The sequence below is a fragment of the Pararge aegeria genome, chromosome 2 (genome assembly GCF_905163445.1).
Source record: "Pararge aegeria chromosome 2, ilParAegt1.1, whole genome shotgun sequence".
Taxonomy (NCBI): domain Eukaryota; kingdom Metazoa; phylum Arthropoda; class Insecta; order Lepidoptera; family Nymphalidae; genus Pararge; species Pararge aegeria.
Genome location: NC_053181.1, coordinates 7,951,050 through 7,964,521, shown reverse-complemented (window position 1 = coordinate 7,964,521; position 13,472 = coordinate 7,951,050). Strand labels below are relative to the sequence as shown.

The window sequence follows — 13,472 nt, the reverse complement described above, 5'->3', positions numbered from 1 at the left end:
AATCGTGCGCCCTGAATTTGATGAGGGAGGGGTCGGGGAGTTGTTGGGGAGTGCCGAAAAAAAAGTTTGGAGTACCCTACTCCACTGGTACTCTTTTTTTTCGGAGGAAATGTCTAGTTTTTGAAAAAAATAAAATTTATAACTCATACAATTTGAGGTGTTTATCTTTTACTATTATATACTACTATAGACTATAGGGAACGCCTCGCTTCGCTTGGCTCTGAGTGGTTCAATAATCTTCTAACCTAACCTAACCTAGTTTTTTAAATGCATTTTTACCTATATGGTAATTATCCAGTGACATATACCTTTTTGACAGACTATAGGGAACGCATCGGTCCGCTGCGCTCGACTCTGAGTGGTTCTATAACTTTCTACCTAACCTAACCTAGTTTTAACGCACAATAATAATTAATTAATTATTAATATTGCGTAATTACGGTTATTAGACCTCTTGATTCGACAATGACTTTAACTTTTATTTAAAGTTGCGTTTTTAAAACCAAAATAACCTCAAATTTTTTTTATTTTCATCGTTGATTTTCACAAAAACTACGCATTTCCACAGAAAAAGAAAATCAGTTTGCTATGAAAAGTGACTACCTTTCTATCGATACGACACCTCAAAACAATAAAATTCAGTTTCGCAAAGTTATTACGATATTATTGAATTTCATTAACAAAACTTTCATTTTCGATTTTCACAAAAACTACACATTTGCTTAGAAAACGCAAAGCAGTTTGTTTGGAAAAGTAACTGTCCCCTATCGAATGCAGATCTCATTTTAAAGAAATTCGTGGCACACAATTTAAAAAACCAACCCCAGAGTTCGTTCGGGTGTTTAGCGCCATGTCTACCGCCATGTTTATTTCTGCCGCCAAGTAAAATTGCTGTGTTCCGGTCTGAAACCGTGGTGGCCAGTGCAGGCACATGAGCTCAGTTTGTCGGCCACAGGGCGACACGGTGTAGGACGTGTTCCTTGCTATATTTATAGGCGATGGTTTTCCACTTACCATCGGGTGGGCTATCTGATAGTTCCGTCAATAATTACTGTATAAAAAACGAACTCTGATTATAGTTCGTTGTGTATTACTTCAAGAATAAAAGTTCAATATCACCGTTACTATATTAGCATAGTTATTGTTTACAAGCTGTCCTGACGAACTTCATACCGCGGATAATTTTTTTTTTATGAATGTTACATTTTAATACTTATTATCCTATTCCGGTCTAAGAGAAATCCAAAAAAATCAAATATCAAAAAAATTGGTCCAGCCGTTCTTGAGTTATAAATGGTGTAACTAACAAAACTTTCTTTATATATATAGATTTTTTGTGGCTTGTTTACAGGTTTATGATTTTTTCACATCGCTACAACTCAGTCCTTTACTTTTAATCTCACCCGCTGGTAAGTTACGATGCATTCTAAGATACGGTAGCGGGCTAACCTGTTAGGGGTATGACAGTTATATTATACCGATACTTCTAAACGATTTCTACGAAGAGACGTAACGGAACGCTTGATCGCTTGGCGGCACATATTTGTTGGTAGAGTGGTAACTAGCCACAGTCAAAGCCACCAGAAATTTAGAAATTAAAAATTTTAACATTTACCTCACCGTGACCAAACCTCGGACCTGCCACATAAAACAAAGCGCTTAGCGTCAAGGAGGTCGTCGGAACTCAATTTGTACATTACAACGTAATGTGGTTTCGTTTTTCAAGCCTATATTTTTGCATCAAAACACAAAGAGGACGCACACAAAAAAGATTGTACTGATACTTGGTACGTGCCTCGTTATAAAACTTAAACAGTATTGTGCTCGAAAAATGTTTTTAAGAACTTTAAGAATGAAAACTGCCATTAAAACTATCCAGCACTGAAACTTGCTGGATCTCTCGTTACAGTTTGTGTACTCTGTGGAGTTTGCTAACCGTTATTATGAAGGCTCTTGAATAGTGCTAATGAGAGTGGCCATTACAAGGAAGGAGTTAGAGTGGGTAGAACTCTGAATGAATATCTAAGGTGCAATCGAGGATGAAAACGTGAGATTTGCATACTGTTTCCCTCGACTTCGTCTGCGTTAATTACGGTTTTTTTACAAATCGTCAGCTTAACCGGGAATTATTTGAAGGTTATAATAAACACTTTAGTCATTCAGTACATAACTTTAAAAAAATATCAATAGTTTTCTCAGCACACGCCAAATAATGAATTTTGTAGGCAATATTCTTTTGGTTACATTATTATAATTTTCTTAAGGATCACAATTTTTTTTTGGAAAATAATTATATTAATTTGATTTTTTTTTACATTAACAGCATTTGAATAGTGCTAACGAGAATGGCCATTACAAGAAAAAATTAAAATACAAATTTTTTTTTTTTATTCTTTTAGGCCTATCACAGGCACTTATAAAGCGTTCATACATGTATGTTTACATAATCGTAAAGGGATGGTGATAACTTCGTTCCCCAATTTGAACCTTAAGCTACGAGGGTTCCAAACGCGCCCTGGTCTAAGAGCTCACAATAAACTTAGCCGGGCAATTTTTTTGTTATCATCATCTCACAGTAAATTTATATTAAGCTATGAAATTAGAACAACTCACACTCAAGGTTTTAACGTTTAAGTAATCCTTAACATTATAATAGGAGAAAAAGTTAGAGTGGGTAAAACTCTGAATAAATACCTAAAATAAGTGCAATTGGGGATGAAAACGTGAACACTAACTACTAATTCGTCCGCATAAATTACTGTTTTTTACAAAACCACTAGTAATGAGGGCTGTGGTGGAATGTTATAAGAAAGGAGGTACCAGTTGAAACCCCGGCAGAAGAAAAGAGTAAGGATATAGAACTATGAATGAATATATAATAAATAATAAATATAGTGGCTGGGTGTTTATATATATATTATAAGTATTTATGTATATTATTCATATAATTATTCAACAGTCATCTTAGTACACTTAACACAAGCTATGCCTACTTGGGGCTAGATGCCTATGTGTGTATTGTCGTAGTATATTCATTATTTGTTATTATTCAGCCGCGGCTAGTTACCACCCTACGGTGCAGTTACGCATATTCAAGTTTTTTGGCCACATCTCAAGGAATGAGGGGTCGATTGAACGATTGGTGGTGCAACGACAGGTTGAAGGAAAAAGGGCAAGAGGGCGGTCACGTACTCGATGGATAGATACGGTGAAATCGTTGACCCAGACAACTGTGGTAGAATGTTTTCGACATGCTACCAACCGCCAAAAGTGGAGAAGACTCGCGCGTGAAGCCGTGCAATCCAGTGATGTCTAGCGCCATGAAATTCATCTCAGCAGCCACGACCACTCTGCCAAGAGTGCACGACTAAGAAGAAGTTACCACCCTACCGACAAATACGTGCCGCTAAGAGATTTATCTTTCCGGTAAGATGTAGAAACCGATTAGTGATGGTTTAATATAACTGCCATACTGCTTATCAGGTTAGCTGATAAGCGTGATGTTAATGGTCGATAATATGATGTAGTTATAGGTATGATGATTAATATTACAATCTTAAAATAAACATATTCGTGTTTCAATGTGGTATGAGTAAATATATTATTTTCGCTGCAGTGACTCCCCAAAACTGGGGAGTGTAAAACATTTTGATAAACCAAAGTACACTTATGAGGCGGGCATAAGTGCTTTGTTACAAAATCATAAGAGATGAGCTCCGTTGTTTTCGTCTCGGTTGCGTAGTTGAAGCTGCTGTTAACATGGAGTGCCTACGTGATAGTTGCTGGCCGTGATAAGTTCACTTAAGGCTGAAAAATACACGTAGCCTTAAGTGAACTGTGCCTTTGAAGTGTGCCTCACTAACAACAGCGACTTCAAAAAAAAATGTATGGAGCATATCAATACATTTAATTAAATTAAGTTTAACTCAAAAGGTTTTTAGATTTAGGTTTATGGTTCTTGCCCCAAAGACAAGCGATTATAACTGCGACTCAGTCTTGCACTATAGCAGTATTATCAAATTTGGGTTTCTACATACACATTACCTTATGATAGCCTAGTTTTGTATTGTTTTTCATTTACTAATTTAACTGTTAAATGAAATTAACCTATTATTATAGCTATTACTTTTTGGAATGTCAATATGAAGCTGCAGAAAAGGGTTTTTCGTGCAATATATAAAATGGGCCCAAGAGAGTCATTAAGGGATAAATTTAAAGAAGTTAAAATCATGATGGTGCATAGTCAGTTCATATTTGAAAATTTAATTTATGTCCATAAAAATATAACAAAATTTAAAAAGAAAATGGACTGTAACAATATAAATATTAGAAGCAAAAATAAACTCGTTGTGCAGTTTGCTAGGCTACACAAAATAGCAAATTAATTCAAGGGCAATTGTATATTATTTTATAACAAATTACCAAATTAAATCTTTGAGATGTCTCTCAATAAGTTTAAAGTTTATATAAAACTTAAGCTTTCAGAAAAATCCTATTATAATATTAAGGATTACTTAAACGATAAAAAAGCTTATGTGTAAATTGCTCTAGCTTCATAGCTTAATATAAATTTACTGTGAGAAGGTGATAACACAGAAAAATTACCCGGCTAAGTTTGTTGTGGGCTCTTCTTAGACCAGGGCGCATTTGGAACCCTCGTAGCTTTTGGTTTAAGTTGGCGAACGAAGTTATCACCATCCCCTTACAATTATGTAAACATATATGTATGAACGCTTCAAGTGCCTGTGATAGGCCTACATGAATAAAGAAATTTTGAATTTGAATTTGAATTTGAAGAAAATAGAGAAACACTGTTGTTAAATTTTATCACTTGCATTCATAACAATATATGGTAAGATTTTTGGCAACACTTTGAAATTGTCAGTAGGCTTCGGTAGGCTCATAACCGTCCTTCCAACGAACATCGTGCCACCAAAGGGTTAAGCGTTTTAGTAAGATGTCGCAAAGAAACCAATTTATTATAAAGGGGTAAAGGTTTAATATTCTTTGCTCCCAACCTAACGGGTTAGTCCGCTACCGTTTTAGAACTAAAGAACTTACCACCTTGCATTAGAGAAAAAAAAGTTTTAAACCGCATTACTCAATTCGGTAACAATATTGATGGCAAATTTTTAAGGATCTGCAATTGACATTTGTCTAATGCCAAGCTTTTGCCAGAGAGGCCATTAGTCATTATAATAGGCATTTAAGTGCCAGAGTTCGGTTACCAAAGTTCATCAAACTACATTTCGGCATCGTGGTGGGCCTTATCTCTATATGATATGATATCATAATTTACGCTGATGAACGTGATGATCAATGAATACCTACGGTACTTTGTAAGACAGTGTTGTAACGGTGAAATTACGGTAAACTAGTAATAAAATAATCTTTAAAATATCTCTCTATCTGAATCCATACGAATATTCAACAAGAGCTGTGTATCTCTTCGTTTTCTGATTACCTATGTTAGTCTATGTGTTGAAAAAAATAGGCAAAATAAAATTGTCCACGGAATTTTAAAACATCGAGAAAGAAGTTTAAAACCAATAATAATAATAATCCCTTATTGCCATACTCTATTGTTAAAATAAGAACTCGAACTAAATTATTAACAATATGGCAAATGGCCGCAAACTCAGCCTTATGCTTTTGCGTTGCGTTATTATTATAACAGAGTTAAATTTTAATAAAAAAATTAAATTGAAATAAACTATTTATTTCAAAAAAGAACAAATAAAACGAACACAATCAGTACATATTTAACAGAAAAAATTAATTAAAACTTTAGCATATTACCAAAAATAAGTACTTTAAAAATGAGATTTATATCCTCAAACGGATATACATGAATATAATACTAATACGCAACTCATAGAACAAATATTTGTCCACGCAATATACAGCGTTATAGAAAGTCAAGGGGAACAAAAACGATTATACAGCTTAATGATAACATAACAAGAAAACAAAACAAAGTCTTTAATAATTAGAATCGGATTTCTGCAGTATTTACAAGATCAAAAGTTTGAAAATGTTAAAATATAAGTGCAGTGTTTATATAGTTATGAGTTAGTAATAAAGTCATGCTAATATTTAAGTAGTAGTAGAACTTGTGACATTACTTGTCAGGTAACGTACTACAACCAAGATGGCCATCTGCATGGTCTGGTAATTATTACAATAGACAAACTGGTTTTGCCCGTCTGAAAAATCGGTGATACTTAGCCTAGTGGTGGATTGTCGACCTCCCTGGCGCAACGGTGAGCGTCGTGAATTTAAGTTGGAGGTCCCGGGTTGGATTCCGATCGCAGGGGCAATTAGATTTTAGATTTGATTTATCATACTTATTTGAAGCTATAAACATTTAGCTGGCATACCTATTGATCGCGTAAACTCCATGTGTACTGTATCTCGATAATCGTCACTAGAGAGGGAATGTGCCCGAGAATAAGCACATGTTGTAACAGGTTTTGTTTTTATTATTCCAATTCAAGTTCATTCTCACCTCCTGGTGCATTAATAATCTAACATGTTTAACGGGCTAACCGGGTATGGCAGTTTTGTTCAACCAATACTAAATCCATTAGTATAACGTCTTTGTCATTATGGTGGTAACTAGCCCCAGCCGAAGCCTGTCACGAGAACAGATCAGAGAAAAATCTGAAATTTTACATTGCACACACTGTCACATTGCCCCTGCGTGCCTGGTATCGAACCAGTGTGCTAACTGTTGGTTTATTTGAATAAAGAAAGTTTTAAATTTGACGCAAATATTCTGCTAAATCGAAGTGAAAAGTCGAGTTATGGACACTAGTTTTTATAATATTAGAGGTCAAGAAATAAATAATCCGAGTCTCGATTCTTAGGGGTTCCGTGATAAACGTTTCAGTGAGGACTGTAACCCTTTTATTAAAGCATATATTACAACACGCCCAGTCGGTGACACTGAATAATATTCTCCTTGTTGCAAATATTCTTTGCGAAATTCGTTCCATTTTAGCTTTTATTGCCTCAGCATTATTTATTGCGTTAGTAAAAGGACTTTAAAGACATAACTTGCTCTATAAAATTTTGTGGTATTAAGGACGATAAATACGTTTTTCTTAGTTTTAAGCTGTGTAAACTGAAATACAAAAAAAACTGCAATTTCATTGGGTTTTTAACTGTAAAGTTTTTCTATGCACCTGGAAAACGTTTCTTCTGACTTTGTCATGTCTGTCTGTTTGTAATTACCGACTCCACATCATCTCGGAAACGTAATGTATGCAACTAATTATACGAGTCAAAAAGGAAGTTGTCACTTTCGAATGTTTTAATTGATTTTTGTTACATGCTTGATTAAAATAATGTACTAGTTTGGTAATCATCTCTTTTTGAATAATATTTTATACGAGTCATTTACACTAACAAAAGTGTAAAAACCACAGGTAGTCTAACTTTTCGTGGATTTACTAGTGTTCGAGAATTCCTAATTGCTTAAAACTAAAACTAAATTAGTTCAACTAAGACTTCAAGCTACGACTGAAGTTAAATGAATGTTTATATTGGAATAAGGCTGTGACTTCCAAGTTTATCTAGTAACTGACGGAGACACATTCGGCAAAGATGTTCACGACATAGGTAATGTAAATAGAATAAATGTTAAATGCAATTAAAACTTGACAAGCAAATCAAATTAATTAAATTTATAATTTCTCTCACCGTTTATATATTATAGTGTACAATATATATTAATGGTGTGTGAATATAAACCATTAAAAATTTAAATAATACCTACATCTACTACTATATAATACTTACTCGACATCTATATAAATATTATGAAAATTAAGCTTAATTTACTATACTCCACTAAAAGCAGGAGAATCAGTACGGTGTACCTTATTTATAATTTCTTCAATATTTTTACCTCACACCATCAAAATTAAAAAAAAAAACAATATTCATATAATTCAAGTAGGCTTACTTTATAAGCACTTTTGAAACGTCAAGTCAGTGACGTGTTTAGAGAGTAGACTGTGGTAGATCCACAGTGTACTCTCTAAACACGTTTCGCTCCGACACCGGAGCATCCTCAGGAGATGTTGGCCTTTACAATGTTCTTATATTATTCATCAAGAATTTTCCAAAATGTTCTCAAAGGCGTGTGGAATCTACCAATCTGTAATGTGCCAGCGTGGTTTAATACAGCCTTAACCCCACCTCATTGTGGGAGGAGACCCTGCCATTGGGTTTTTTTTTTATTAGTATTAGGTTCACAATAAATTGAGTAGAAACCTATCTTAAAGTAAAAAAATAAGACTCCAGCTTTTTATATGTTCTTGAAACAAGATGGAAGTGTCTACCAAGTTAATACTTAAAACGTGACCCGTGTATAGATCCCACTATCAACAATATTCTTCTGAACAAACTATTTCGATGTTGACTCTGGTATAGTAAATTTTTTCTTACTTGTCGTATTATGTGAACAATTTTTTGATTACTTTTTAATCTGTTGCTACGAGTATGTTTCAGAAATGAAATAAAATTAAACATTCACTAAGAAATGCTCTTTTTATTTTATTTGTTTTTATTAATTGTAATGCCCTTGTTTTTATTATATTTTTAAAATATACTTTATACCAAAAAGTTTCGATGATGTTTACACTGTAAGAAAAATAAGAAAACAAAATATTGTACATGTACAATTTTACTGAAGACCGATAAATTAATTTAGATAGTTAGCTTAATTATAACAGTTTAAAGTACATTCCCCCGGTTGACAAATACCTGTTTTAATGAGGAAGACAAAGATCCCCAGGTGTTGTTTAACTAATTTTGCATACGAGACAAGTTGTAACCTCATTGCCATCTATTTGCATTACCTTAGTCACGTAGATCTTCGTAGAATAAATCACCAGCATCAACGAGATTAACAGGTAAGTTTGCAAAATTTTCATTAAATTCAAACTTTGACGATGATTAAATATTATTTTAAGCAATATAATACAATTAATGTAACAATAATAAACACAATTGTATATTAACTAACTTCATTATTTTTGAAAGTATAGTTCTTATGTTCCTCACGTTATTTATAATTTTCGTGATCTAAACAGATTATATTAATCTTTATGTAACTTAGCATTACAATAGAACTTTATCATTATAAATAGCTAACGGTGACAGCCTCGTTGGTCTTGTTGTTATGTCCAACTACAGATCGCGTGGCGTCGGTTTCAATTCCTAGTTCGGTATTAAGTTAAAAAACTACAAATAATTTGGGTATTTCTATTAAAAATCGGTACCAGGCCGAAGAAAGGAAATTTGCGGTATCCACCCTGTGTTTCTGATAGTACGCTAAGCTGTCGGTATCGTTGAGCGTTGGGCTACCGACATCAGACGGTCTGATGTGTTTGTTAAGTTATGAGATTTGCAGTTTCTCCGTAACCGATATACCCTGCCCACCTCTCTTAATGGCCTTATTAAATATGCCAGTGTCCATTACGAGCTAAAGTAATGTTCTCACTGGAGACTATTGTTCAGTGGAACGTATTGATGTACTAAACTATGAGATTCAATTGTTTTCGATTGTGGCGTGCACTGGGTTTTTTACCAGGGTATGCAAACAGCAGAAAAATTGCATAAAATGGCCAAAAGCCTCCTCCTATACGAACTATATATAAATTTTAGGGTATGCAGTGCTTTTGTGCATGTATGAAGTGCACGCCACTATCAGTGCGGGATATATCAAAATTACAAATTTCATTTTCATTTTAAAATGTTTCAGATTTCAAAGCAGCACTACAGTTAATTTCTTTCAATACAGAGTCTGTTTCCTTTAATAAATAATGTAAGTGGTAACAAAGAATCGGATGGACCCTGAATACAACACAGTTCCGCCGGTTGAAAGGTTCTATAAAAAGTGTAACAGCACCCTTGTCACGTTTGGACATCTTATTTATCTAGTCGTGGGCAAAATCCTTGTTTTCTTCGTCGTTCAGGAAAAACACACCTTATTTGGGACATCGACTAACAGATGACCTGCTGAGTAGCCATTGTCTTCAGTATTTGTGTGACTTTTGTTTTATATAGATCCTAATTATTTCGGCTATATGTACGTGTCATGTATTTTTTATGGTCTTGCTAAAGTAAGCTCAATTAAGCGGTTCAATAATAATTGTAACGGTTAAATAATAAGTGTCTGGGTGTTTATATGAATATTCTAAGTATTTATGTATATTATTCATTAAAATACTCATCAGTCAACTAAGTACCCTGCAAGCTACGCTTACTTTGGGGCTAGATAGCAACGTGTGTGTTGTTGTAGTATATACTCGTATTTATACTTTTTTATTTATTTAAATGTATATTTATAATGTCTAGTTGCCCGAGTAATAAATATTAAATAAGATATATAAAAGAGACGGATTAAAGTTAAGTGTGAAATAAATCTACTTGATTATTGGTGATATAATAAAAGTGATCATTGTTCCATATATTGCAAAATTACATTTGAAGTAGCCTTAATGCCTAAAAGATTATTTCGAATAAATAATAGTGCTTTAATTTATATTTCCCGTGACTGCATGTGCCGTAGAAGCGTGAAGAATGAGTACGCTGAATTCATAATCTGAAATAGAAAATTGAGAAGGAAGTTACATACTTATTTAAAATTCATTTAAAAAATTTAAAACTCAAATAAAATATCAAATCAGAAATTAAGGTCCTTTTAAGATTTCCTTCCTTCCTTATTAAGTTATCCTTATTAAGTTCTCTTAAAGGATATGCAGATAATTTCCTACTAACTAACAGTAGAATAAATGTGTTATTGTAATACTTACAGATGTAAAAGTGTTCAGCGACAGAGGAAACATTTTCCATCCAGTAATAGATAATGGACGATTAGCCCTCTCCACGAAAAGTTTCAGACTGCTCTTGAAACGTCGAGATCGTGCTGTCCAGTCGCAAGTGTAGATAGCTTGAGATAAAAGGCTACTCTGCGAAAAACTTGCGATGTTATTATTGGGAAAGATTTGTATCTATCTATATAAAAAAAAGTGTGTGCGTGTAACACTTTTATATTATTTATTGATTAAAAAGTAAAATTTTCCTAGAACTCCGCTATTTCATTTTATACTCCATTTAAAATTCATTAACATCACTTTCACATTTTATAAATATCTTCATTTGTTAAATAGAATTATTGAGAGTAGAAAATTGAAGGTTAGATCTGAATATAACCTAGTAGAATATCGCAATCGTCTGAAAATGTATTAATAATTTATTTATTACAAAAGTAATAAATAAAATAAGTAAAAATTACATAAGCGATAAGTTGTTTTTGTAATTAGCCTCAATATTGAGGTAATCTAGGAATAAAGAGAATTGGGGGTACACCAAAAGGATCAGCAGGAAAATCTAAACGATCAAAATTTAGTATGGGTTTAATAAATTCTGATAGTTGTTAATAAATTTTTGTAAACACAAATTTATGTTTACACACATTTCACAGAGTAGAAGTCCCTGTAAGTAAAAATCTTAAAAACAGGTTGAAATAAATCAGTGTACTATAGAAAGAATTATATATTTTTTTATAAATAAATTATAAAAACCTTATCCATTATGCGGGTTCCAAACCAACAAGGCACCATAATTTGTACTATCATTATTGAAATGTAACTTGCCAAGAACATGTAGTACTCAGCGGTAGCCGGCTACAAGTTATATACTCGTATTTAAAAAGTAATTACTTATGTTAACTAGTTCAATTATTATACTGTTGAATTTATTTATTAATATGATTAAGTTTACAACTTACTAAAGTGAAACGAAACAGACACACGCAAATTATGCATGATGCCATGCTGAATTGTACAAATAATGTCACACTGAATACTTGTTCGATCAAACTGCAAAATCTAAAAAATCAGTACAAAATTATCACAATGTTGAGACATAACATGACCCTAAAACTAAATTCACTTAAAATAGCCACTTACTTGTCCACACAATAGTAATGTATTATAGCTTTATTTAACTTCGTAATTAAAATCGTATCATCTGTTGCACTCTTTGTAGAGTTTAATTTGTGTTCATGTGTTTTTGCATTACTTTCATCGGTAATAGTTATTAGTTTATCTTCAAGCAATTCCAACTGAGCAATAGCAAAAACCATAAGGCCTAAGAAAAACGTGTCAATGTTTAGATTATAAAGCATATTTATGTGCATCCCTATACCTTGATAAAAATATATGGGATAAATGTACTTTTCAATGAAATCGTCACTAAGGAAAGAATAATTAGATAGATTTAGCAACAGTGGAACTGAGCTGAAGATATGAGCGATAAATGGTGTTAAAATGTGAACCAAATTAGAATAATAAGAGACTGAGGCGACAATCTTCCAGTATTTAACATTAAACTTCTTAGCTTTTGTAATAATTTGCAGTCCTTTTTTGCTTTCAGGTTGGAACGTTTCACTGTCGAGTATTTCGAAAATTTTGCACATCTTTTCTTTTGCCAACATATACGTTACTACTTTTGACATCACAGCTAGTACTGTGAAGTAAAATATCATTTCGTCTACGAAGTGATCTAGATCTCTTGGTAAATAAAAAAAAGTAATTGTGATCAATCCGTCGTACAAAAATATAAACAGAAACACAAAAATTATCGAATAAATTTCGTAAAATTTCCAATTAACTTTGAATGGATATATTCCGAGTAGTTTCCAAAATTTTAGGTTTTTATTAAAACAATCGGTTGGTTTCAAGAAAATCATCGTTTTGGTGTACTTATATTTTTTAACGTTCACCATAAATTTGTTGCATGTATGGAACGTTTGTTCAACTCCACTTCTAAAAGCAAAAGACTCAAAAATTGATAGTTTTAATGTGTATTTTTTATAATTAAAGACAAAGAATAAATTCAAACGATACGTAGGCTCTGTATTTAGCGGCCTAAGTTTGTCATTATGTTGTTTATTAAAAAACTATCCGGCGCACTTCAAAGGAGTGAATTACCAATAACTTTCTATAAAGTGTAGGTAAAGCGATGCAAAGGGATGTAGGTTAATTGCAAGAGCTGCATTTTTAAATGAGGTGCAATTAGTGAAGGTGACTACGTCCACCTGCAAATGAATCTTGGAAATCGTTCTAATTGCCAGGCTCGCGATGTACCTACCTTAGATTTTGTTTACAATAAACCTAAGCAAATATATAACTTGTGTGGTTTTTTTTTCATTGCCTGCACCGAGCAGATGGTCCACCTGATGGTTAGTGAAAATTCATCGCCCATAAACAAGGCAACTAAGTAGGGAATGCAACGAACTAGTCCTGCAACTTGAGTGTGCTCAAGAACTATTTGATCTAGTTCCCCCCTCGCCTTTTTACCATCGAACCGCGAGGCACCGGAAGGATCTGCATCCCTACGTGGTCGATATACCGCGGACGCGTACGAAGCGCTTCGCATCTTCGTTTCTAATTCGC

General features: G+C 33.3%; 1 protein-coding gene across 1 annotated transcript; it reads right to left on the bottom strand.

The window, feature by feature from the left end:
- Positions 1-10,552: 10,552 nt before the first annotated feature.
- LOC120632154 (odorant receptor 46a-like) lies at positions 10,553-12,766 on the bottom strand. Its single transcript, XM_039901963.1, has 5 exons — positions 11,985-12,766; positions 11,804-11,903; positions 11,598-11,699; positions 10,827-10,982; positions 10,553-10,615 (listed from the first exon to the last, which is right to left on the bottom strand). The coding sequence occupies exons 1-5, from the start codon at positions 12,764-12,766 to the stop codon at positions 10,553-10,555; spliced, it is 1,203 nt and encodes a 400-aa protein (XP_039757897.1).
- Between the last annotated feature and the right edge of the window lie 706 nt (positions 12,767-13,472).